Raw genomic sequence first — 26,568 nt, 5'->3', positions numbered from 1 at the left:
ATGCTGCCACCTGTGCCTGCCTGCGCCTCCAATGAAACTTATGATTACAACTATTTGTGATGCTTCTTAGAAGGCGGGTGGATTTGTAACCGGTGATGAAACCGCTTTTAGATTTAATGCACATCACAGGAAATAATTCTTATTGGTGCAAATAAAATGTGCTGTTGACTTGGATTTACTGTAATCTGAAGACCTAAACACAAGGCTAAGGGCCAGGGCGCATCACTAGAATCCGTGTGACACGGGGAGGCCAAATAAAACCAGTAGAGCAGGCCCTGAGGCTTGGGACGTACCCAGCCACACCTGGAGCTACACCAGGGAAAGTACAACTTACCCTGTGTGAGGGCAACACGCTAATGGCGCTCTGGACTCTTCCTGTTCGTGATCTCCAGGGCCCTTCGCACATTACAACCGCATCCTCTGTGGGCTTCCCTAAAGAAAGACAGCCCCACACCCCCCAGTGACCACCCTATCGGGAGAGAGTGTGCAGAGTGTTGTTCAATAGCAGCTAAACCTTGTGTTGTGTTTGTGTGCTGTCACTGACTGCTCTATCTTCTTTCTTTGCAGAGTATGCCTTCAAGGCCATCAACCAGGGCGGCCTGACGTCCGTGGCAGTGCGGGGCAAGGACTGTGCGGTGCTGGTCACACAGAAGAAGGTGCCGGTGAGTTCCAGCTTCAGGGCGCTTTTGGTTATTCATTAAATCGGCTGAACCGACATTTTCCTTGCAGCAAACGGATACAGAAACATGAGCTCCCACTAAGCTTCTCTGATAGCCCGTAAATCCCTGGCAGTGGCGGCTTGTGTGTTTAGTGTATGGTGAGACATTACTGCTACAGCTGTATACTTCTTTAGATACAGCATGGGTAAGAGCTGTGCGGCTTCCCTCATACATGGAGCAGCTTTTGAATGGTCATCATCATGCCAAGTTAATTCAAACATGTCCATCACATGCAACAGTAGGTCCAGCAACACGCCCCAAAAGTGTCAGGATGTGTCTGTCACACAGATGAGTACAGCATGGGCATGAGGCAGCAATCTTGCACCCTAACAAGGTGTAATGAGGCCGGAGTAGTACAATCCTTAGTAACGCACTGAATATGTATGCGCTTGTTCCAAGTTTGGTGATACTTGGCGTGTTTTTTTTTTTTTTTTTTTGTTTGAAAGCTTTATTGAAATAAAGAATTAGCAATACAATAAGGTGACAACAGCAGAATAAAATGAAAAAGGGCAATCATGGGAGACTAAAATTAAGTCAGCTGTTAGCACAAGAGGGAACAAAGCATTTTAAGATTTTTTAAGGGAGGGAAGGAGGGGAGGGGAGGGGAGGGGAAAAGGGAACAAAGCATAATACAGTAAATGTTACAATATGAAAGAAGCAACTGGGTGATTGCAAATAGAACAGTAAATGCACACGTGAAAAACATTATTAAAATATGAATAACAAAGGAAACAAGAAACTGCAATAGTGAAAAACTGAAGCATAAACTTACAAGCAGAAGTACAAACGTTCAAGGGGGTCTAAAATTGTCAGGGGACAATGAAGTATAAGTCTTTTTGGCAGAATGATCTAAGTATAAGGTGAGAGGTAACCAGTAAAGTTCAACATTTCGTGGGGGTTTGCAGGAGGACGCAAAGGCAACATCCAATCTATAAGAATGACATAATAAATTCCACCAGGAGATTATGGAGAGGTTGTTCAAGGACTTCCAATTGGAGGCAATATGTTGGAGTGCAAGTGCCAAAAAAAGGTCAAAAAGACCACATGAATGTGGGGGGAGATCTAAAGCTTCTGAGAGGCTACCTAAGAAAACCAAAGAGGTAGAAAAGGAAATAGAAAGATGAAAGATTTGAGAAATGCGGGACCATACTTGAACCCAAACACGACGGACAGAAGGACAGAGAAAGAAAAGATGATAAAGATCAGCATCGGGAGCATCACAGGTCCAACAGTTGCTAGTAGAAGAAGAAAGGAAACGAGAAAGGGAAAGAGAAGAGAGATAGTCTATGATAGAAGAAGAATAAGGATTGAGTGAGGGATGCAGTGCGAGAGGTCTTCATTGATTTCGCCCAAAGTTTGTTCCAAAGCGAGGGCGGCCACGAGCATTTGAAGTCCTTTTCCCAAGAGTTCTAATTTTGACTTGGGGCGGTCAGGGTCAGGAGCAGAGAAGTATCTATAAATAAGAGAAGCCTTAGGAATAGTAGAGAGAATGGTGAGTATGGAGGAAGGGGGGGTGGATGGTTCATCCGTGGATAAAGAGTAGTATCGCTCAAGAACAATGTCCATGAGGATGTAGTATTTCTTTGCAAACGATGTAGGACAATGAAACTGGGTTTGAAATTGGGGGAAGGAACGAGGAGACGAACCGTCAAAGAGATGATGAACCCAGATAATACCTTTTGATCTCCACGCCGTCCAGGCAATAGGTCTGTTCCGTATGAGAATATATGAGTTATACCAAATGGGTGACAATAAGAAGGATTCACGGGAGAGAGAGGCTGTGGACAGTAAGGGTCGCAAAAGAGAGGAGGTATGTTTGAATAATGGAGGGTTTAGACAAGGAGCCTTGGTAGTAAAGCGAAGTGCATCCTGAAAAGAATAAGGAAGGAGTAACTCACGTTCAACCGATAACCATAAGGGGGCAAAGGGGGACACTTCTTGCGCTAACCAACGTGAGGCTTGGCGAAGAGAGAAGGATTTATGATAAAGACGGAAGTTTGGGAAATTAATCCCCCCATCTGATTTAGGTTTACGAAGAGCTGAAATAGAAATACGAGCTTTCTTCTGTTTCCAAAGGAATTTGGATAAAAGAGAATCAATGCGACGGAAGTAGAGAACTGGAATATGTACAGGGAGCATAGAGAGTAAATAGATCAAAATCGGAGCAATCATCATTTTAATCGAGTCAAGACGACCCCACCAGGAAAGGTATAGAGGATTCCAGGAAGAGAGAAGTGAATCAATTCTAGAGATGACTGCACTCATGTTAAGCCGGATAGAAGAAGGGATAGAGTTAGAGAAGAGGACGCCAAGATATTTTATTTTCGTACTGTTCCAGGCAAAACCGGTGGAAGTGAATAAATGTGGAAGGCAGAATTTAGTAATAGGAAGGATCTCCGTCTTATCCGAATTAATTTTATATCCTGAAACCCGGGAAAATCTACCAAATTCATGCATTAGGGCGGGGACAGAATTCTGTGGATCGGAAATGAATAGAAGGATATCATCCGCATAAGCCGATAACTTAAGTTGACTTTCACCATAGGGGAAACCAGAAATGGAAGGGTTGTTACGAATAGAAGAAATGAAGGGTTCAAGAGCTAAAATAAAAAGAAGAGGGGAAAGAGGACAGCCCTGACGTACACCACGTTGAAGGATAAAAGGGGTGGTAAGTTGACCATTAACAAGGACCGAAGCTTTGGGCATAGAATATATCAGAGAAACATAGGAGATAAATTTCGGGCCAAAGCCATGCCATTTCAGGGAAGTCATAAGAAAGGACCAGTCAACTCGATCAAAGGCTTTTTCGGCATCAACCGAGATAGCTGCAAGGGGGATAGAGAGAGAGGAAGCTTTGTTGAGAACATTGAGAAGGAGTCTGGAGTTGTCTGAGGTGAGGCGGTCCTTAACAAAACCACATTGTTCCTTCCCAATAAGATGAGGCATAAAGAGATCAAGACGAAGGGCTAATAGTTTTGCATATAATTTATAGTCCACATTGACTAGGGATATCGGCCGATAATTCTTACAGTATTTTGGGTCACGCCCTTCCTTAGGTATGAGGCAGATGGTAGCATCCTGAAAGGAGCCTTGAGCCAAACCTGTGGAACAAAAAGATTGAAAAAGAAAAAGAAGTTTAGGTAAGAGAAGATCAGAGAAGTGTAAGTAAAATTCAACGGGAAAGCCATCAGGCCCCGGGGTCTTACCCTTGGTTAGAGAAGAGAGCGCTGTAGATAATTCAGAGAGGGTAAAATCCGCCTCAATGTCTGAGAAGTTAAGTGTAGAAGTATCTGGTTTAGGCAACCCCTCAAAATATGATTGTAGAAGATCTGGGGTAGGGGGGTTCTCAGGAGAATATAAAGACTCATAGAAGGATTGGAACTGTTGTAAAATATCTTTCTGTATGCAAGAGGACGTTAGAATGGGAGTAGATAGAGTCGATGAAAGTTCTTTCTTTACGAGATTTCAGATAATTAGCAAGCAATTTGCCCGATTTGTTCCGTCCCCCGTAATATCGAGCACTACCTCGAAGGAGAAAGGAAGAGGCCGAATCTGTAGTAAGTTTGTTAAATGCAATTTTAGCTTGAAGCAGTTCAGAAGGTATTTGAGTAGGAGAGGAGGTATAAAATTGGTGTTCAAGCGATTTGATATGTGCAAGAGTAACTTTGCGCTTTTGGAGAAATTTCTTCTTTTTTTTGGAAACAAAATCAATAATAAAACCGCGGGCTGTGGCCTTGAAAGAGTCCCAAAGGACATGGGGAGAGGTAGTAGGAGTAGAGTTAAGCTGGAAGAATTCAGACGTAAAGGAGCGAAAAGAGGAAGAGAAAAGAGGGTCCGTAAGTAGGGAAGAATTAAAACGCCAACGAGAAGATTTAGGAGCTGGAGGAGAAAGATCAAAATCAGTGATAATAGGGGAGTGATCAGAAATGACAATAGGTTCAATAGATGAGGAGATAAGAGTTTGAGATAAGGAAGAGGAAAGAAAAATATAATCTAAACGGGAAAAAGAGGCATGTGGTGGGGAGAAAAAAGAAAAATCAATAGTGTCTGGGTGTGTGAGCCTCCAGGAATCTACAAGGTGAACCTGTGCGATAGTATCGAGAAACTGTTTATGAGGTTTGTGTGGAGTGAATCGTACAGAGGATTTGCGGTCCAAAAAGGGGTCGATGATTTGATTACAATCCCCGCCCATAAGGAAGGAAGCATCTTTATGTTGAATACATTTTGCAGTAATTACGGGCCAAAAAGAGGAATCAAAACCTGTAGGACCATAAACATTGAGCAAAGTAAGAGGGATATTATTAATAAGCAGCTTAACAAGAATCCAACGCCCCTCATCATCTTTGTCTTCGAGAAGGACTTTACATTTGTGACGTTTGTGAATTAAAATAGCAACACCGTTCTTCTTATGGGAAGCTGGAGAAAACAAAAAATTGCCAACCCACAATCTTTTAAGTTTTAAGGATTCAACATCTGAAAGATGGGTTTCTTGAATGAGAACAATATCGGGATTATAAGAGGAGAGGTGGGAGAGTACTTTCTGCCGTTTGATAGGATGGTTAAATCCTTTCACATTCCATGAAATAACTTTGAAATTTACAACATAATAAATTGTTCAAAACTGAAAGGTGCAAGAACATACTGTACAAGTAATAAAACAAGCAATAGCATAATAAAATTACGATAACCAGTAGAGAATTAGAAGAAAGAATAAGGAAAAATAGAAGAAAGGGGGAATAAAAGAGAAGGGATAGGAAAGGATGGAAGAAGGAGAGCGGAGAAAAAGGAAAAGGGGCTGAGAAAGGAGAGGAGGAAAGAAAAGAGAGAATGCATAGAAGACAGTACAAATCCAGAAGGACGACTGCAAGAAACATACCTGAAAGGGGGGGGTACACAATGGAGGTGGGGAAGTGGTGACGCGGGGCAAGACTGGTAAACCAGGATCAGAAGCACAACCGTACCGAAGTCTCACAGGGGTACAAAGGATGACACATCGTGAAGGGGAAACCGAGACATATCTGCATGGGGAAGGAAAGAAAGAACAACAGTTAACTCAGGAACATAATAAATATATACTAAGCAGTATGAGATAAGACAGAAGTGATGCAGAGAGAGAGAGAAAAACCGGAGGAAACAATGGAGAGAAGTAACACGGAGTTAGAAAGATTAAGAACAAATTAGAACTAAGTATAATGGGAGGACAACAGGAATAGGAAGAAACAGCGAAAGACCAATCATAGCGAAAGACAGGAAACAGTCAGCAAAAGATATAACAACATTAATCAGCCACTATTTGAAGGCTAAGATTCCATGCTATCATTGGTATGCAGAAGAAGAAAATTACGGAGTTCGTCAGGATCTTGAAAAGACCAAGACTTGTTCTGATGGGTGACTCTGAAGGTACATGGGTGGAACAAGCCATATCGGGCTCCAAGAGAGCGCAGAGAGGGACGAAGAGCCAGGAATTCCTTTCGTCGTGCAGCAGTGGCAGAAGAGACATCCTGGGAGATATAAACACGTTGACCTTGCCAAGATAGTTGTTTCTTGGATCTGGCTGCAGACATAATGGACAACAGGTCTGTGAATCTCCGAAAAAGGATGATGACACCACGAGGTTTGGTAGAGGTTGACGAGCGTGCTCCAAGTCTATGTGCTCTTTGAATGCTGAGGAATGTGGAAGGTGGCATGTCCAATAATTTCGGAAGGAAGGATGAGAAGAAAGTGACAGGGTCATCCCCCTCAAGAGTTTCCGGCAAACCATAAATACGGAGGTTGTTACGTCTATTACGGTTTTCCAAATCCTCTGTGTGGCGCTGTAAAGAGAGGACAGTCTTTTCTAACGATTCAATGTGTCGTGAGTTGGACTGAACTTCAGGAAGTTGCTGTTCCACGGAGGAGATACGAGTATCCATGACCTCCCATTTGTCCTTTAAGAGTTGCATGTCTTTACTTGTTTCCTCAATGAATGGACGTAACGCACGAATTTCTTCTAGAATTAAGTCAATGGAGTGCGAAGGAGGAGAATCTGGTGTAGGGGAGTTTTGCTTAAGTCTCTTGGAGGACGATGCAGAAGGTGATGACTTGTTCGCTGGCGGTTGGCCTGAAGATGCACGTTGAGAAGAGGACGTCGCCATCACGACTGACCGTGAGGGGGTATCCAAGGTAGAAGAATGTACAGGAGTAACTGCAGAGGCTTTGAATACAAATTTGGGATTGCTCAAATTCACCATAGGGGAGAATAAGTCAGAAAAGTACTGCCGGAGATAGTATATGTGAAGAGATCTGGATGGAAAAGTAGAAGGCTGAGCCACTGAGAGCAAGAGTGGGCTGGTGGTGCTGAGTTCCCCGCTTAGGCTGATCTGCACAATACTTTGAGGATTGATTAGAAAAGAATCGCCATTCTAGCTGTCAACTGGAGGGCTTAATCCACAGTGATGTGAGCAGCGTAATCCGTGGAGCCTGCCAAGAGGGAGCCAACGTTCCTGAAGAATCTGATAGGAGATGTCTCTAGTATGAGATGAGAGCCTTAATAGTAGACATTAGCATCAGGAGTGAGACCCATTCGATGGTGACAACTGAGCCCTCAAACTGTTAAGCTGTGCCTATCAGCGATGAAATTACTGCAGGTCAACAATGAAAGGTAACAGCAGCTGTGCCTGTTAGCGATATGATGAACTGACAGGCCGACATTCATAAAAATGCCTAGGGTGAATGGTCTATTCCACAATGGCAGTCTTATGAGTAAAAGAAGGTAGTCCCGACTGTTCGTTCAAACAGATAATGCCTCCTAAGACGATTCTCAAACCAGTAGCATTCAGTTTTAGAAGCAGGGCAGAGACTCTGGTAAAGATCGTGAAATATTAAAGTAGCACATGCAGCTGTAATTCCAAAATCCAGTAGGTGGCAGTAAAGGCAAAGACCATGATGAAAGTAATTCTTCACCTGCGCTGGGCTTCCCTGACTGAAACGTGCCGGTGGAAATGTACAGCAGATGAAGAACAGCTGAGTCTGACACTTCAACTCTCTCGTTCTGTGGTATACACGAATTCAGTTAAAATGTACAGCAAATGACCAACAGCTGAGGCTGGGAGCACCTGATACTTCAAAACCCTTGCGCTGAGGTTAACACGGATTGTAGCGCGGGAAGGAACGCTCTACTAATGCCTCAGAAGCGCTGCTTCTCCGACAAGCGCTGCATATGAAAGGGCGTTTATTCAGACTTTAAGGGGCCTCCCACAACACTTATCATTAGTGACAGAAGTAGGCACAATTAGGCGTTTCTGCGACAGGCGCTCCGTAGCAAGTGTGTTCAGTCAGCTAGTATGTTGGGGTCGGTGGGTTAGGAAACATGCCGGCCGTAGAGATCAGAGGAGGGTATGAGGTGGCAAATAGCAGAGGAACATCGTAGACGGCAGCAAAGTATGAGGAGCGGGGCAGAAACCGCGGCTCGCAATCAGCCGCGATTAGTGGAAAATGGCGGACACATGGAGAAAGTTAGAGCGACCTGAGGTGGAAGAGGGGCATAGATAAGCAGAATGCGCCCAAAAGCTCACCTCTAGAGTCCAGGTTTCAAGAATAGCCGATGGTGTGAGGCCGGTAGCTGCTGGAAGCTGAAGGAGAGCAATTCCGCAAGGAAACCGCCGGTACTGAGGCGGATTACAAAATGGCGGGTCCCGGCATCTCAAAATTCAAAGTCGTGGAAAAGTCATGAAGGCTGGTGAATAAAATTTGGGAAGACACACCTCATGCTGACGGCATGCTCCGGTCTCAAATTCCGGTGTTTTAGAAGAAGTCCGGTCTCCGTCACATCAGGAAAAGTAGAAGGAGATGGTCCGGCGCGGAGGAGCTCCTCACCTAGCCGACCATCCCGCGCGGCGTCCAAACCACGCCCCCGATACTTGGCGTGTTTAGCTCTTGCGGGGAATGCCTCTGGTTAACTCATGTACCAGGGGAAATCAATTAAATAAATTCCAGCTTTTGTCACAGTTCAAATTTGTAAGTGGGAAATTAGGTTAGGGGCCAATATTTACCGTAGGTGTAGGAAGCTGCCATTTCATGTAGTGTACCAATGTCCGTATCCTAAACGGTAAATTGGCACAGAAGCAACACTTTACACAACTCAGTTGTTGGAAAGGTTGGGAAAAAATGATTGGCTTTCAGACATCTGCTAATACATACATTTTCATCTCGAGTACATTCTATTCTGTTAAAAGCTGTTAATGCAGTGCGCTGGGTTGCGCACCGGAGAGCTCCTTGCAGGCGGCTGAAGCGTTACCTGTGGCTCATCTGTGACGCAAAAGGTAATAGATTATAGTCCATTAGATTCCCCATGTTAGACTAATGTTATGATTTGTTACCTTTGCCTCAAATTGTAAAGCGCTCTCATATCCTTCGGGATCAAGTTCGCGCTATACAAAACTTTATAAATAAATAAAAATAAATGGTTTCCTGTGACTAGACTTACTAAGTTCAGAGCAAAGTACTTTGTGCATTCTGCCTTTGCTGGCTTCTCTCCCCTCCGTCAAACGTGGTCTCTACCACCGTTAACAACTCTGCGATGTGGCCTGGCTCCGTCCCTATGTGTCCCCTCACTCTACTCTTTATAGTCCGGCTCCGTCCATACTTGTCCCCCTCACGCTACTGTTTATAGTCCGGCTCCGTCCATACTTGTCCCCTCACGCTACTCTTTATAGTCCGGCTCCGTCCATACTTGTCCCCTCACGCTACTCTTTATAGTCCGGCCCCGTCCATACTTGTCCCCTCATGCTACTCTTTATAGTCCGGCTCCGTCCATACTTGTCCCCTCACGCTACTCTTTATAGTCCGGCTCCGTCCATACTTGTCCCCTCACGCTACTCTTTATAGTCCGGCTCCGTCCATACTTGTCCCCTCACGCTACTCTTTATAGTCCGGCTCCGTCCATACTTGTCCCCTCATGCTACTCTTTATAGTCCGGCTCCGTCCATACTTGTCCCTTCACGCTACTCTTTATAGTCCGGCTCCGTCCATACTTGTCCCCTCACGCTACTCTTTATAGTCCGGCTCCGTCCATACTTGTCCCCTCACGCTACTCTTTATAGTCCGGCTCTGTCCATACTTGTCCCCTCACACTACTCTTTATAGTCCGGCTCCGTCCATACTTGTCCCCTCACGCTACTCTTTATAGTCCGGCTCCGTCCATACTTGTCCCCTCACGCTACTCTTTATAGTCCGGCTCCGTCCATACTTGTCCCCTCACGCTACTCTTTATAGTGAAGCTTGTGTGGCCTGTAATAAAGAAATCCTTCCCTCCAAAAACAAACCTAATGTGACCACCATTTTGCATTCTGGCAATTTCTTAAAACTTAAAAGCACAGTGTCACATTCACCCCTTTTAAAAAAGTATGTATACCCCAATTCACAATATTATGTTGTACACTTTGTGGTTACGTACACCAATATCATCTCTCCTATTCTGTGTAAGACTTTAACCTAACACATCCCACCTAACGCCTCCATACCGGAGAATGTGCCTCAAGCAGCCTTTTCAGTCCAAAGAGCTCCCGGGAACCTGGTGGGAATGTGAGTGCTGTGGGACCCTGTGCAGGGCATGAGGCGGTGCATACATGTTTCCAGGCTTCTTATTCGCTAGCTTGTGTGGGCTTTCCTTACTCTTCTTGACCCCCCCCCCCTCACCCTACAGTGTATGGAGAGCAGACAGGCTAGTGAGGCTTCTCAAGTTGGTGCCAGCACAGAGATGGGTGGGCTGTGGAAGGCAGATGCCTTTAGGATTGCACCCCACACCTGTAAATTCGGTCTACGATCAGAGGCTCAGGGGGCAGACAGCCGAGCTCTCGCTACTAACGGGGCAGTGGGATCTAGAGTACCATCTGGGCAGCTCGGAAACTAGCGAAGTCTGAAAGCTCGTAGTCTCCAGTAGGATAGCTCTGATGGGTGCGACTGGAGCAGACGTGTGCCTTTTAGCCAGATTCCATTATTTTTAGAGTCGCTCTGAGACGTGTATACAAAGAGCCTGGATCCGGTCTGTTGCTTACCATTTGTGGGTTTGGTGGCTCTCTGCAGGCCTAAGATGTCCGTTCCCCTCTGTGGAGCAGAGACCAAGCACCGACTGATTCAACTTAATCCGAGCCGGTCTGTTGCTCCTGATCTGATTAATATTTTGCTCGGTCTAACTTTTAGTGCCCTGCACCCAGAGGCAAATGACTGGTAAAATGTGTCCAAACACAATTTCTGAGATTTACTTTCTATAGTTTCTTTTATTTTGACAAGTCATCTTTTCTCACTTTGCACTCGTGTGTTCTTTTGTTTTTGCTCGTGGGCGCGTTTCTCAAAGATGAGGATTGTCTTATTGCAAAGCGACCTTGTTCCATTCTTGTGGGTAATTTCTGAAATGATGCTTTTTAACACATAATCGTGCAGTACACCCCAATCTGCCCCGCTGGATCCAATCTGCCCCGCACTGACTCCAATCTGCCCCGCACTGACTCCAATCTGCCCCGCACTGACTCCAATCTGCCCCGCACTGACTCCAATCTGCCCCGCACTGACTCCAATCTGCCCCGCACTGACTCCAATCTGCCCCGCACTGACTCCAATCTGCCCCGCACTGACTCCAATCTGCCCCACACTGACTCCAGTCTGCCCCTCTGGATCCAGTCTGCCCCGCTGGATCCAGTCTGCCCCACTTAAATGTTCCAACTCCAGTCCACCCAACTCTACCCCAGCCCACCCTGCTCAGTTCAAAGCAGCCCACCCCACTGCAGTTCAATCCCGTCCAATCCACCCATCTCCTAGCCACCCTCCCTAAATCCAATCTACCCCCACCCAATCTAATCTGACACTCCAATCCACCTCCGACCCTCACCATATTTGAATCCACTCCACTGAATCTAATCCACTCCAATGTCCTTCAATCCACCCCAGCCGACACTACCTCAATCTACTGACCCCCACACGCCAGTCTGCCACTAAACCACTGAACTCCACTCCCCTCTACCCCCCCACCCACACACTCCACACCACTAACTTTCAGCCGTGCTGACCAGCAGCCACACCGGTGTATAGAAACCACATTGTCAATAGCTCTTGTGTAGGCGGCCTATTGGCTTTGCCGATGCTTGTTTTTTCTTGCATGAATGGAAATAGAGCTGCTTCTGTAATTGAACCTAGAGGAAGTCCCCCCCCCCCCCAGGCTCGTGGATTGAGCCCGGCGGGGGCGTTTCTTCACACCCCGCACCCATGGGGGTGCACTCGCGGTTACAGGTCCGAGTACACTGATGGGGGGGGGCACCGTGACTGGGAGGGGGTCCACCGTGATCGGTGGGGGGGGGGTCCACCGTGACTGGGAGGGGGGGCACCGTGACTGGGAGGGGGGGCACCGTGATCGGGGGGGGGGGGTCCACCGTGATCGGGGGGGGGGGGGTCCACCGTGACTGGGAGGGGGGGCACCGTGACTGGGAGGGGGGGCTTTCCGAGGATGTGGGGCGAGGCTGGAGGAAGTTCAGCTCTTCGAAAATTCCCTGGAAAGCCTCGTGCTCTGGGGCGTGTGAGCATTGAAGGGGGGGGGGGGGAGCTTCCGCCCCCCCTCCCTCCCCACAGCGCTTCCTCCTCGGCCCAGGCGCTGGAAAGTCCCCGCCGGGCCCAGCGCTGTCTGTCTGTCCTTTGTCTCCGCTCCGACCTGTTTGTGGCAGCTCTGGGTTCAGTGATGGGCCCCTGAGGGCCACCGCAGTGCGGGCCCCTGAGAGGGACAGGCTGAGCTGAACCCTGACTGTAGGCCCCCCCACCCCGTGCATCTCTGGGGCCCTGGCTGTAGGCCCCCCACCCCGTGCATCTCTGGGGCCCTGGCTGTAGGCCCCCCCACCCTGTACATCTCTGGGGCCCTGGCTGTAGGCCCCCCACCCTGTGCATCTCTGGGGCCCTGGCTGTAGCCCCCCCACCCTGTACATCTCTGGGGCCCTGGCTGCAGCTCCCCCCCCCCCCATGCATCTCTGGGGCCCTGGCTGTAGGCCCCCCACCCCGTGCATCACTGAGGCCCTGGCTGTAGGCCCCCACCCCGTGCATCTCTGGGGCCCTGGCTGTAGGCCCCCCACCCCGTGCATCTCCGTGGCCCTGGCTGTAGGCCCCCCACCCCGTGCATCACTGAGGCCCTGGCTGTAGGCCCCCCCACCCCGTGCATCTCTGGGGCCCTGGCTGTAGGCCCCCCACCCCGTGCATCTCTGGGGCCCTGGCTTTAGGCCCCCCACCCCGTGCATCTCTGGGGCCCTGGCTGTAGCCCCCCCACCCTGTACATCTCTGGGGCCCTGGCTGTAGGCCCCCCATCCTGTGCATCTCTGGGGCCCTGGCTGTAGCCCCCCCACCCTGTACATCTCTGGGGCCCTGGCTGCAGCTCCCCCCCCCCCCCATGCATCTCTGGGGCCCTGGCTGTAGGCCCCCCACCCCGTGCATCACTGAGGCCCTGGCTGTAGGCCCCCCCACCCCGTGCATCTCTGGGGCCCTGGCTGTAGGCCCCCCACCCCGTGCATCTCCGTGGCCCTGGCTGTAGGCCCCCCACCCCGTGCATCACTGAGGCCCTGGCTGTAGGCCCCCCCACCCCGTGCATCTCTGAGGCCCTGGCTGTAGGCCCCCCCACCCCGTGCATCTCTGGGGCCCTGGCTGCAGCTCCCCCCCCCCCCATGCATCTCTGGAGCCCTGGCTGTAGGCCCCCCCACCCCGTGCATCTCTGGGGCCCTGGCTGTAGGCCCCCCCCACCCCGTGCATCTCTCTGGGGCCCTGGCTGTAGGCCCCCCCACCCCGTGCATCTCTGGGGCCCTGGCTGTAGGCCCCCCACCCCGTGCATCACGGAGGCCCTGGCTGTAGGCCCCCACCCCGTGCATCTCTCTGGGGCCCTGGCTGCAGCTCCCCCCACCCCGTACATCTCTCTGGGGCCCTGGCTGCATCTCCCCCCACCCCGTGCATCTCTCTGGGGCCCCGGCTGTAGGCCCCCCACTCCGTGCATCTCGGAGGCCCTGGCTGCAGCTCCTTCCTCCACCCTGTGCATCTCTGGGGCCCTGGCTGTAGGCCCCCCACCCTGTGCATCTCTGGGGCCCTGGCTTTAGGCCCCCCACCCCGTGCATCTCTGGGGCCCTGGCTGTAGGCCCCCCATCCCGTGCATCTCTGGGGCCCTGGCTGTAGGCCCCCACCCGTGCATTTCTCTGGGGCCCTGGCTGCAGCTCCTTCCTCCACCCAGTGCATCTCGGGGGCCCTGGCTGTAGGCCCCCCCCCACCCCGTGCATCTCTCTGGGGCCCTGGCTGTAGGCCCCCCACCCCATGCATATCTCTGGGGCCCTGGCTGTAGGCCCCCCACCCTTTGCATCTCTCTGGGGCCCTGGCTGTAGGCCCCCCACCCCGTGCATCTCTCTGGGGCCCTGGCTGTAGGCCCCCCACCCCGTGCATATCTCTGGGGCCCTGGCTGTTGCCCCCCCCCCCACCCGTGCATATCTCTGGGGCCCTGTCTGTTGCCCCCCCCCACCCGTGCATATCTCTGGGGCCCTGGCTGTTGGGCCCCCCCACCCGTGCATATCTCTGGGGCCCTGGCTGTAGGCCCCTCCCAACCCGTGCATCTCTGGGGCCCTGGCTGTAGGCCCCCCCACCCCGTGCATCTCTCTGGGGCCCTGGCTGTAGGCCCCCCCACCCCGTGCATCTCTGGGGCCCTGGCTGTAGGCCCCCCCACCCCGTGCATCTCTCTGGGGCCCTGGCTGTAGGCCCCCCCAACCTGTGCATCTCTCTGGGGCCCTGGCTGTAGGCCCCCCCACCCCGTGCATCTCTCTGGGGCCCTGGCTGTAGGCCCCCCCACCCCGTGCATCTCTCTGGGGCCCTGGCTGTAGGCCCCCCCACCCCGTGCATCTCTCTGTGGCCCTGGCTGTAGGCCCCCCACCCCGTGCATCTCTGTGGCCCTGGCTGTAGGCCCCCCACCCCGTGCATCACTGGGGCCCTGGCTGTAGGCCCCCACCCCGTGCATCTCTCTGGGGCCCTGGCTGTAGGCCCCCCCACCCGTGCATCTTTGGGGCCCTGGCTGTAGGCCCCCACTCCGTGCATCACTGGGGCCCTGGCTGTAGGCCCCCCCCACCCCGTGCATCTCTCGGGCCCTGGCTGTTGGCCCCCACCCGTGCATCTCTCTGGGGCCCTGGCTGCAGCTCCTTCCTCCATCCCGTGCACCTCTGAGGCCCTGGCTGTAGGCCCCCCCCCCACCCGTGCATCTCTGGGGCCCTGGCTGTGGGCCCCCCCCACCCCGTGCATATCTCTGGGGCCCTGGCTGTAGGCCCCCACCCCGTGCATCACTGGGGCCCTGGCTGTAGGCCCCCACCCCGTGCATCTCTCTGGGGCCCTGGCTGTAGGCCCCCCCCCACCCCGTGCATCTTTGGGGCCCTGGCTGTAGGCCCCCACCCCGTGCATCACTGGGGCCCTGGCTGTAGGCCCCCACCCCGTGCATCACTGGGGCCCTGGCTGTAGGCCCCCACCCCGTGCATCTCTCTGGGGCCCTGGCTGTAGGCCCCCCCACCCCGTGCATCTTTGGGGCCCTGGCTGTAGGCCCTCCCACCCCGTGCATCTCTCGGGCCCTGGCTGTAGGCCCCCACCCGTGCATCTCTCTGGGGCCCTGGCTGTAGGCCCCCCCACCCCGTGCATCTTTGGGGCCCTGGCTGTAGGCCCCCCCACCCCGTGCATCTCTCTGGGGCCCTGGCTGTAGGCCCTCCCACCCCGTGCATCTCTCGGGCCCTGGCTGTAGGCCCCCACCCGTGCATCTCTCTGGGGCCCTGGCTGTAGGCCCCCCCACCCCGTGCATCTTTGGGGCCCTGGCTGTAGGCCCTCCCACCCCGTGCATCTCTCGGGCCCTGGCTGTAGGCCCCCACCCGTGCATCTCTCTGGGGCCCTGGCTGTAGGCCCCCCCACCCCGTGCATCTTTGGGGCCCTGGCTGTAGGCCCCCCCACCCCGTGCATCTCTCTGGGGCCCTGGCTGTAGCCCCCCCACCCCGTGCATCTTTGGGGCCCTGGCTGTAGGCCCCCCCACCCCGTGCATCTTTGGGGCCCTGGCTGTAGGCCCCCCCACCCCGTGCATCTCTCTGGGGCCCTGGCTGTAGGCCCCCACCCTGTGCATCTCTGGGGCCCTGGCTGTAGGCCCCCACCCCGTGCATCTCTCTGGGGCCCTGGCTGTAGGCCCCCCACCCCATGCATATCTCTGGGGCCCTGGCTGTAGGCCCCCCACCCTTTGCATCTCTCTGGGGCCCTGGCTGTAGGCCCCCCACCCCGTGCATCTCTCTGGGGCCCTGGCTGTAGGCCCCCCACCCCGTGCATATCTCTGGGGCCCTGGCTGTTGCCCCCCCCCCACCCGTGCATATCTCTGGGGCCCTGTCTGTTGCCCCCCCCCACCCGTGCATATCTCTGGGGCCCTGGCTGTTGGGCCCCCCCACCCGTGCATATCTCTGGGGCCCTGGCTGTAGGCCCCTCCCAACCCGTGCATCTCTGGGGCCCTGGCTGTAGGCCCCCCCCACCCCGTGCATCTCTCTGGGGCCCTGGCTGTAGGCCCCCCCACCCCGTGCATCTCTGGGGCCCTGGCTGTAGGCCCCTCCCAACCCGTGCATCTCTGGGGCCCTGGCTGTAGGCCCGTGCATCTCTCTGGGGCCCTGGCTGTAGGCCCCCCACCCCGTGCATCTCTGGGGCCCTGGCTGTAGGCCCCCCCACCCCGTGCATCTCTCTGGGGCCCTGGCTGTAGGCCCCCCCAACCTGTGCATCTCTCTGGGGCCCTGGCTGTAGGCCCCCCCACCCCGTGCATCTCTCTGGGGCCCTGGCTGTAGGCCCCCCCACCCCGTGCATCTCTCTGTGGCCCTGGCTGTAGGCCCCCCACCCCGTGCATCTCTGTGGCCCTGGCTGTAGGCCCCCCACCCCGTGCATCACTGGGGCCCTGGCTGTAGGCCCCCACCCCGTGCATCTCTGGGGCCCTGGCTGTAGGCCCCCCCGTGCATCTCTCTGGGGCCCTGGCTGTAGGCCCCCCCACCCGTGCATCTTTGGGGCCCTGGGTGTAGGCCCCCACTCCGTGCATCACTGGGGCCCTGGCTGTAGGCCCCCCCACCCCGTGCATCTCTCGGGCCCTGGCTGTTGGCCCCCACCCGTGCATCTCTCTGGGGCCCTGGCTGCAGCTCCTTCCTCCATCCCGTGCACCTCTGAGGCCCTGGCTGTAGGCCCCCCCCCCCCCCACCCGTGCATCTCTGGGGCCCTGGCTGTGGGCCCCCCCCACCCCGTGCATATCTCTGGGGCCCTGGCTGTAGGCCCCCACCCCGTGCATCACTGGGGCCCTGGCTGTAGGCCCCCACCCCGAGCATCTCTCTGGGGCCCTGGCTGTAGGCCCCCCCACCCCGTGCATCTTTGGGGCCCTGGCTGTAGGCCCCCCCACCCCGTGCATCTTTGGGGCCCTGGCTGTAGGCCCCCACCCCGTGCATCACTGGGGCCCTGGCTGTAGGCCCCCACCCCGTGCATCTCTCTGGGGCCCTGGCTGTAGGCCCCCCCACCCCGTGCATCTTTGGGGCCCTGGCTGTAGGCCCTCCCACCCCGTGCATCTCTCGGGCCCTGGCTGTAGGCCCCCACCCGTGCATCTCTCTGGGGCCCTGGCTGTAGGCCCCCCCACCCCGTGCATCTTTGGGGCCCTGGCTGTAGGCCCCCCCACCCCGTGCATCTCTCTGGGGCCCTGGCTGTAGGCCCTCCCACCCCGTGCATCTCTCGGGCCCTGGCTGTAGGCCCCCACCCGTGCATCTCTCTGGGGCCCTGGCCGTAGGCCCCCCCACCCCGTGCATCTTTGGGGCCCTGGCTGTAGGCCCTCCCACCCCGTGCATCTCTCGGGCCCTGGCTGTAGGCCCCCACCCGTGCATCTCTCTGGGGCCCTGGCTGTAGGCCCCCCCACCCCGTGCATCTTTGGGGCCCTGGCTGTAGGCCCCCCCACCCCGTGCATCTCTCTGGGGGCTGGCTGTAGCCCCCCCACCCCGTGCATCTTTGGGGCCCTGGCTGTAGGCCCCCCCACCCCGTGCATCTCTCTGGGGCCCTGGCTGTAGGCCCCCCACTCCCTCTCCCCCCCCTCTCTGTGGGCTCCGTGGGGCCCCTCTCCCCCTCTCTCTGTGGGCTCCGTGGGGCCCCTCGCCCCCCTCTCTCTGTGGCCCCTCGCCCCCCCCCCTCTCTCTGTGGGCTCCGCGGGGCCCCTCGCCCCCCCCTCGTCCCTGAGCTGCTGGTGTTTGTTTTCCTGGTGATGGAAACTCCCAGGCGGGGATTTCCGGCTTCTTGCAGATGGAGCGTGTCTGTGCCCTGGGGCTGTGTGCGTGACTACTCCACCCCTACACCCGGTGTAAGGTGCACACTGTGCGTGTTTACTGTTTCCCTCGCTCCTTCCCTCCTTCCTTCTTGCATCTAGTGGTTCGTGCTGTGCCTGTTTCCTGCCTCCCCCCCCCCCCCCCACGCCTGCACCCAGTGTAGGTGCACACTGTGCCGTGTTTGCTGTCTCCCCCCCCCCTGCACCCATTGTAGGTGCACACTGCCTGTATCCTGCCCCCCCCCGCGTGCACCCAGTTTGGGTACACACTGTGCCTGTTTCCTGCCTCCCCCCCGCCTGCACCCAGTGTAGGTGCACACTGTGCCTGTTTCCTGCCTCCCCCCCCCGCCTGCACCCAGTGTAGGTGCACACTGTACCGGTTTCCTGCCTCCCCCCGCCTGCTCCCAGTATAGGTGCACACTGTGCCTGTTTCCTGCCTCCCCCCCCACCCCCGCCTGCACCCAGTGTAGGTGCACACTGTGCCTGTTTCTTGCCTTCCCTCCCCCCCCGCCTGCACCCAGTTTTTGTTGCACACTGTGCCTGTTTCCTGCCTCCCCCCACCCGCCTGCACCCAGTGTAGGTGCACACTGTGCCTGTTTCCTGCCCCCCGCCTGCACCCAGTGTAGGTGCACACTGTGCCTGTTTCCTGCCCCCCCCGGGCCTGCACCCAGTGTAGGTGCACACTGTGCCCGTTTCCTGCCCCCCCCCCCCCCGCCTGCACCCAGTGTAGGTGCACACTGTGCCTGTTGCCTGCACCCAGTGTAGGTGCACACTGTGCCGTGTTTGCTGTCCCCCCCCCCCCCCCCCCCCCCTGCACCCAGTGTAGGTGCACTGTTGGACTTGGCCCGCAGGGCAGGTTCACCCCTAAACTTTTTGCTTTTATGTGTGACCCTGTGTCAGTGATTTTTTTGGGTCTCTGCGCACTTTTCCCTGGGTCCCAGAGTGAAAGTGCGTGCGTGTAGCATGGCTGGCCTGCCCTCCCATAGGAATGCATGGGGAATGTGTGTGTCCCTGGTAGTTCCTGATGCATGGGGAGTGCAGGCTCGAGTTTAGTATGTGTGAACTCGTGAGAGTGAATGCTGCGAGATGGTGTATGCGGCATGTATGTGTCTAGAAGGGAAGTGCTACTTCTGGACATTGAGATATGTGTGCAGTGAGGGTGCTGGAGCGTGATTGGCTGGAGCTGGCTGGCATGCCAGGCTCCAGGAAGTCTGGATGGGTCTGCCCGGTGGTGAGTGTGAGATTAGCATGAGTGGTGTGTGGGAGGAGTGTACCTGTGTCCTGGATGGGCTGGGTTTTCCCCACACAATGCTCGCTCCGCCCCCCCTGTGGTGTGTCTAACGACCCTAGCCTCCCCAGTGAATGAAAGGGGTGGTTGGGCCATCAAGGGTACTCCCAAACCAGCTGCGACTGGTTTCTCCCCCACCCTGCACCTCCAAACAAAGGATTTAGCTGTATAAAAATGGGGCTGTGTCCCCATGAATGTGTTCTGCTTTTGGATCCTGCCAGAGGGGGCTGTTGCTGCTGCTGGGGCCAGGAGGACCGCCACTTGGGGTGTCTCCCTGCCTGGAGACCCAGTGTGCTGGCTCTGGCCCAGCCTTGCCCCCCCTGCCTGCCTCCAGCCCCTGCTGGAGCTTGTGCTGTGCCTACAGCACTGAGAGTGCTGCTCTCTGCCCTTCAGCGCTGGGGAGCGCTGAAATCTCCTGCCTAGCGCTTGAGAGCGCTTTATTTTGCCCCCAGCGCTGTGAGCGCTGTATTTTCGTCCTGTGGCGCTTGGGAGCGCCCTTTCCTTCGTGTTAGCGCTGCTAGCGCTTTGTGTGCCCAGCCGGTGCCCACCCGGCATCTGCCCGAAATTGCGGCGCATAGCGAGTGCCTACCTCGCTTCATCTTTTGAATTTATCACGAGGGAGCCCACTCCTCGGATAATGGGACCCCACCTGCCTGCCTAAAGCGAGCCGGAAGTGGTTGGCCGGCCAATCAGGTAGCGGGCCGACCGGAAGTCCCGCCTCGCAGCCGGCGTCCCGCCCCCGGGGCTCCCGAGGGCGAGGGAGAGCCCCGGAGCCCAGCGAGGAGCAGGAAAACAAAGGAGAAGTGTGGAGAGAGCCCCCGAGGAGCGGGAGCTCTCGTGCAGAGCCGCCACCCAGGAGAGACTCGGCTGGGACCCAGCGCGAAGCCGGTGAGTGTGGCAGTGCTGGAGGGAGGGGCGCCGGGACACATTGTCGGTGTCCGCCCCCCCCCCTTTTCCGGTAGCGCGAGATAGCGCTAAATTGCAGAGTGAAGCCACGAGGGCTTCAAGAGAGCATTTCTTTGTGTAGAGCCGGTTGAGGCTCTTGGGGCTGTTAACCCCTGCTCTGAGTCCCCCGCGAGGGACTCCAACCAAGCCCCCACCAGTGTTGAGGAGCCCCGAGGCTCCTGGGGGCAATTCGTTGTGCGTGAGCCTGCGAGGCTCTTGGGGACGTCTGTCCTTGTCCTGAGTCCCCCGAGAGGGACTCCAACGACGCCCCATTGTTCTTTGAGCCCCGAGTGGCTCTCCAGTTGTTCTGGGGTCCCCCGAGAGGGGCCCCCCTGCCCAAAGTCGTGACTAGCCCTGAGAGGCTGAGGGCATTTCCGGTTATTTTGAGCCCAGAGAGGCTCTTGTGCCCACAGTCGTTTTGAGAGCCCTGAGAGGCTCTGGGGCACAGTGGTTCTGGAGAGCAGAGCCTGCGAGGCTCTGAGGGTGCCATTTCCTCGTTCTTGAGCCCAAAGAGGCTCCAACGTTGCCCTAACTTTCCCTGCACCAGTTGCCCAGCACTTTGTGGGCAACTGCCACGTTTAGGCCCTGACATTGGGACACAGGGACTGTCACAGGTGGTGATTTATCCGAGTTTTGCGCAACTATGTTTTATGGTGACACCTCTGAATGAATGTTATGCATTGCATCATGTGTTATGTTCTTACACCCCTACAGGTATTGTGATATGTAGGTGGTTGTTTTCTCCCTAGTACAGGTGGTGCTAGTGCGGTCCTGGTTACCAGTGATTACTGGTTGTGTGCTCTATTTTTATATTGTGTGCTACAGTGATTTTACTTTCTAAAAGTGCTAAGTTCTAAAAGTGCATACCCCTGACAGTGGTCCAGGTGGCCCTGTCCTGTACAATATCCCTTGTAAATTCCGCCCGTGCCTGTTGGCACAGTGTAACAATATGTGTGTTTTATCTGATGTATATTTATTATAATACAAAGGCTATTTTTATATAACCTTGTGTGGAGTTTCCTTTGTGGTGGGCCTTTGGTTGTTGCTGGGGTGCGTGCGCAAATACTTAACTTACATCGCCTCCAAGTTTAACCTTGCTGCTCGCGCCACGTTGCCTAGAGGGTGAGCAGGGGTTATCTTGGCGTGTAACTCCCTTGCCCTGACTTGGGAGTGGTGGTCTCTGAGACTTTGGCGAAAGCCCTGGCCAGCCAGGGATCCAATTTCCAACATTGGTGGCAGCGGTGGGATAAGGATTTGTGTTTGCGTTGTACCACAGTAGTAGCTGGCCGCACTTCAAAGCTCTACATTTTTAGATAACCACATTTTGGGGATTATTGTTTTTGGTGAAATTCCATTATTGCTTCTCCTGAAGAATGTCATTTTGTAATTGTGTTCAGTACATTTGTCCCCCGCCCTGCTTCCAGAGTTTGGTACCTGTGTCGCTTTGGTCAGGTTGAGAAGTCAGGGGTGGTAGAAACTGCCTTACCGATCCGAGGAGAGGGTGTGTGTGGATGAATGGTGTGTTTTCCTGGACGCATGAGTATGAGTTCTCTTTGATAAGGAGATTGTTGAAATCTTGGAATTGTGTACTCTAAGTTCAGACTGCTAAGGTCCCTTATGTTGCACGTGTCTGTGAGCATCCTGTCAAGATGGAATCTCCTTTTAACCTCTGTGGCCTGTTTAAGTATAGTGTGCATGAGTTGGTACGGTTTTGTGAGGAGAGAGACATCCCAGTGAGTGAGTCAGACACCCAGTCCAAGCTTAGGGATAACATGATCCTATGGCAGAAGGATGACTGGGAGCGTGAGCACAGTGAGAGAGAGAGAGGGCCCGGGCCGCACGCCATGAGGGCGGTGGGTCTGAGGGGAGCCCTGAAGAGTCTGAAGTGGAGAGTGAGTTTGACAGTGGATGGGCGCCAGCAGAGAGCGAGTACCCCCTAGATAGGGAGTCCCTTGCTGGGTCCAGTGTCAGATGGAAGCACCCCATCCCTTTCCCTGTCCCCTGAGGAGTGGGTGGATAGGAGAGAAGATAGGGAGCACCAGTTGGCCATGGAGAAACTCAGGTTAGGGTATGCCAGAGAGATGGCGCAGCTGGGTGTGAATGAGCGGATTGCAGAGGCTGAGAGGGCCTTGGCCAGGGAGAAGATAGCCCTAGAGTGTAGGTTATCCCCTGACCGCAGTCTTAATTTTCTGGATCCCCCAGGGAGGGCTGAGTCCAGTGGTGGCAGCTATTTTAATTTCATTGTATGGAGTTCCCCCTACAGTTCTCAGTCTGGTACCTGTCTCTGAAGAAGAGTAGTATAGGTTGAAATTCAGGGGCAGTAGGAAACTGTCTCACCAGTCTTGGGTAGATTTTGAGGATGAATGTTGTGATGCACTGTGGGCTTGGGTGCAAGTTCACACGAAAGATGATTTTGATGTCTTGTTTGAGCTGATTGTCAAAGAGCACCTGCTAAGTTGTTGTTCACCAGGGTTGCGCCAACACCTGTTGGGGTGTGGATTGTCTGAGGCATGTGAGCTTGCAGATGAAGCAGACCGCTGGGAGAGTGCTAGAGGTTCTCTAGAGTCATTGGTGAGTGACTCCGAAAGTAGTGGGTCAGGGATCTTCCAGCCCAGCGTGGTGGAAGAGGCTCAGTGTAGCCTAGCTAGGTCCCAGGATAGCGAGGAGGGTGTAGGGGCTTACTGCCTGGCTCAGTGGAGCAGGAGTAAGTGGGTGACCGAGGGTCCCCAGGTGCCCGATGCCCTGCCTCAGGACTTGGATGGTTTCTTTAGGGAACACCAGGTTGGGGACCTAGGCTGTCCTGTTAGTCCATTTGAGGAAGATCTCCCAGTGAGTAGAGGACCTGGACCGTCTGTAACCAGAGCTCCTGTGGTTCTAGAGTCTGGCAATACCGCTCCGGTAGGGAGGGTACAGGAGTCCAGCGTGAGGAGTGATTGGGGGATGAGTTTCCCAGTGGATGCACCAGTGGACCAGAGACTAGCCAGTTGGGCTAGATCTTCTTGGAGGGACCCGGGTGGTGCCACTTCTGGTCTGGGGGATCGTCACGCACTGTCAGGTGGACAGGGGACGGGAGATCTGCGCCAGACAGACAGTCACACAACAGATGTGTCATTTGTTAGCCTCAGGGGGATTGTGTGTGAATCCCCAGAAGTCTTGGAGTGCCAGGCAATTGTTCCACCAAAGGTTTTAGACCAGAGGTTGGAAGGCCAGGTTCAGGATCAGCCTGACCTGAAGGGAAGGACGACTGTAACCAGTGTCCTGACCGGTTCTTCCAGAGGAACGTCTCCAGTTGGGAGAGGGCAGACCTCTGGAAGGGGGTGCAGAGGGTGGGAGAGCCCACCTCTGACCCCGGTGCAACCTGAGGGGTTAAACCCTGGGTTGGAGTGGCGTTGTAAGTGTACCCCTCGCAGAGGGAGGAGGAACCCTAGAAGAAGAGGTAGGGGGAGGAGAGCCTTCCCTGAGACTCCTGGTCCGCCGTGAGGTTGTAGACCCTAGGCTGGAGAACCAGTGGCAGTCTAGTCCTGTCTTGCAGACAGGAAGAGTGGAGAGTGGCTACTATGGGCCTGGGGTTACTACCCCCCACTTCGTGAGTAGGCAGGAACCAGTGGCACCTGGGTGGCCTAGGGCCTGGTCCTGGCCGCGGACAGCTGAGGAGTACCAGTGGGGTAGCCCAGCTGGTCCTTACAGTAGCTTTAGAAGGAACCCTAGGGGTTCACCGTGGCATAGAACAGGAGGGTGTCCCGGCAGTGGCGGGCCTGCGTCCGTGTTCTATCGCCCCAAGCAGGGAAGTCCATCACGGTGGTGATTGTTCTCCCCTGCGTTTTGGCTAGTAGGGGGTTGTGTTGGACTTGGCCCTCAGGGCAGGTTCACCCCTAAACTTTTTGCTTTTATGTGTGACCCTGTGTCAGTGATTTTTTGGGTTTCTGCGCACTTTTCCCTGGGTCCCAGAGTGAAAGTGCGTGCGTGTAGCATGGCTGGCCTGCCCTCCCATAGGAATGCATGGGGAATGTGTGTGTCCCTGGTAGTTCCTGATGCGTGGGGAGTGCAGGCTCGAGTTTAGTATGTGTGAACTCGTGAGAGTGAATGCTGCGAGATGGTGTATGCGGCATGTATGTGTCTAGAAGGGAAGTGAAACTTCTGGACATTGAGATGTGTGCAGTGAGGGTGCTGGAGCGTGATTGGCTGGAGCGGCTGGCATGCCAGGCTCCAGGAAATCTGGATGGGTCTGCCCGGTGGTGAGTGTGAGATTAGCATGAGTGATGTGTGGGAGGAGTGTACCTGTGTCCTGGATGGGCTGGGTTTTCCCCACAAAATGCTGGCTCCGCCCCCCTGTGGTGTGTCTAACGACCCTAGCCTCCCCAGTGAATGAAAGGGGTGGTTGGGCCATCAAGGGTATTCCCAAACCAGCTGCGACTGGTTTCTCCCCCACCCTGCACCTCCAAACAAAGGATTTAGCTGTATAAAAATGGGGCTGTGTCCCCATGAATGTGTTCTGCTTTTGGATCCTGCCAGAGGGGGCTGTTGCTGCTGCTGGGGCCAGGAGGACCGCCACTTGGGGTGTCTCCCTGCCTGGAGACCCAGTGTGCTGGCTCTGGCCCAGCCTTGCCCCCCCTGCCTGCCTCCAGCCCCTGCTGGAGCTTGTGCTGTGCCTACAGCACTGAGAGCGCTGCTCTCTGCCCTTCAGCGCTGGGGAGCGCTGAAATCTCCTGCCTAGCGCTTGAGAGCGCTGGATCCCATTTCCAACATGCACACTGTGCCGGTTTGCTGCCCCCCCCTGCACCCAGTGTAGGTGCACACTGTCCCGTGTTTGCTGTCCCCCTCCCTGCACCCAGTGTAGGTGCACACTGGGCCGTGTTTGCTGTCCCCCCCCTGCACCCAGTGTAGGTGCACACTGGGCCGTGTTTGCTGTCCCCCCCCTGCACCCAGTGTAGGTGCACACTGTACCTGTTTGCTGTCTCTCCCCCCCACCCCCCTGCACCCAGTGTAGGTGCACACTGTGCCTGTTTCCTGCCTCCCCCCCCCCCCCGCCTGCCCCCAGTGTAGGTGCACACTGTGCCTGTTTCCTGCCTCCCCCCCCGCCTGCACCCAGTGTAGGTGCACACTGTGCCTGTTTGATGTCCCCCCCCCCCCGCACCCAGTGTAGGTGCACACTGTGCCTGTTTGATGTCCCCCCCCGCACCCAGTGTAGGTGCACACTGTGCCTGTTTCCTGCCTCTTCCCCCCCCCCCCCCCCGCTTGCACCCAGTGTAGGTGCACACTGTGCCTGTTTCCTGCCTCCCCCCCCCCCCCTGCACCCAGTGTAGGTGCACACTGTACCTGTTTCCTGCAACCCCCCCCGCCTGCACCCAGTGTAGGTGCACACTGTACCGTGTTTGCTGTCTCCCCCCCCCCCCTGCACCCAGTGTAGGTGCACACTGTGCCTGTTTCCTGCCTCCCCCTCCCCCCCCCCCCCCCCCCGGCTGCACCCAGTGTAGGTGCACACTGTACCTGTTTCCTGCCACCCCCCCGCCTGCACCCAGTGTAGGTGCACACTGTACCTGTTTGCTGCCCCCCCCTGCACCCAGTGTAGGTGCACACTGTACCAGTTTGCTGCCCCCCTTGCACCCAGTGTAGGTGCACACTGTACCCGTTTGCTGCCCCCCCCCTTGCACCCAGTGCTTCGTGCTGGATGGTGTCGTGTTTACCGCCCCCCCTTGCACTAATTGTAAAGTGCACACAATGTTCAGAGTTCACCCCCTGCCCCCAGTGAAGGTCACTTAATGTGTTTTTCTTGTCTCTTTAGGACAAGCTGCTGGATTACAGCACGGTCACCCACCTCTTCCGCATCACCGAGAACATTGGCTGTGTGATGACGGGGATGACAGGTATGGTAATAAGGGCCCCCGGGGGTGTGGGGGCTTGTCAGAGTGGAGGTGCGGGTATGGTTAGAAGGTGCCCTCGGTGTGGGAGCTCTCCAGAGTGGGGGTAGAGGTACTATTGGGTGTCGCATCAGGGTGTGGGAGCTCTCTAGAGTGGGGGTACAGATGCGGTTAGTAGGTGTCCTCGGTGTGGGAGCTCTCCAGTCTCATCTCCAGCCTTCCAACACAATCCTATCTGGGAGCCACCGTAGACACTGAGCTCTCGTCCCTCCCAATACAGCTGCGATTCTCAGTATTCAGTCCCTTCTTACTCCGTTTCAGCCCAAGCAAACAAGAGTATTTATGCAACTGCTAGGAATGATGGCGTCTTGCATTCCCTACGCAAAACTTCACGTGTCCCCTTCAAGGATGCTTGGCTGGTCAGTGGAACCA

The 26,568-nt window shown here is 55.4% G+C and overlaps 1 protein-coding gene across 1 annotated transcript in view; it reads left to right on the top strand.

Annotated features, from left to right (window-relative positions):
* Positions 1-26,568, top strand: part of PSMA6 (proteasome 20S subunit alpha 6) — a 91,547-nt gene that overhangs the window by 34,384 nt on the left and 30,595 nt on the right. The window contains exons 2-3 of the mRNA XM_078659365.1: positions 568-662; positions 26,061-26,142. Coding sequence (XP_078515491.1) covers positions 568-662; positions 26,061-26,142 — 177 coding nt within the window. The remainder of the gene's footprint in view (positions 1-567; positions 663-26,060; positions 26,143-26,568) is intronic.

Source organism: Lissotriton helveticus, chromosome 9 (genome assembly GCF_964261635.1).
Source record: "Lissotriton helveticus chromosome 9, aLisHel1.1, whole genome shotgun sequence".
NCBI lineage: Eukaryota > Metazoa > Chordata > Amphibia > Caudata > Salamandridae > Lissotriton > Lissotriton helveticus.
The sequence above is the reverse complement of the archived record's forward strand: the minus strand, read 5'-3'. Positions and strand labels throughout refer to the sequence as shown.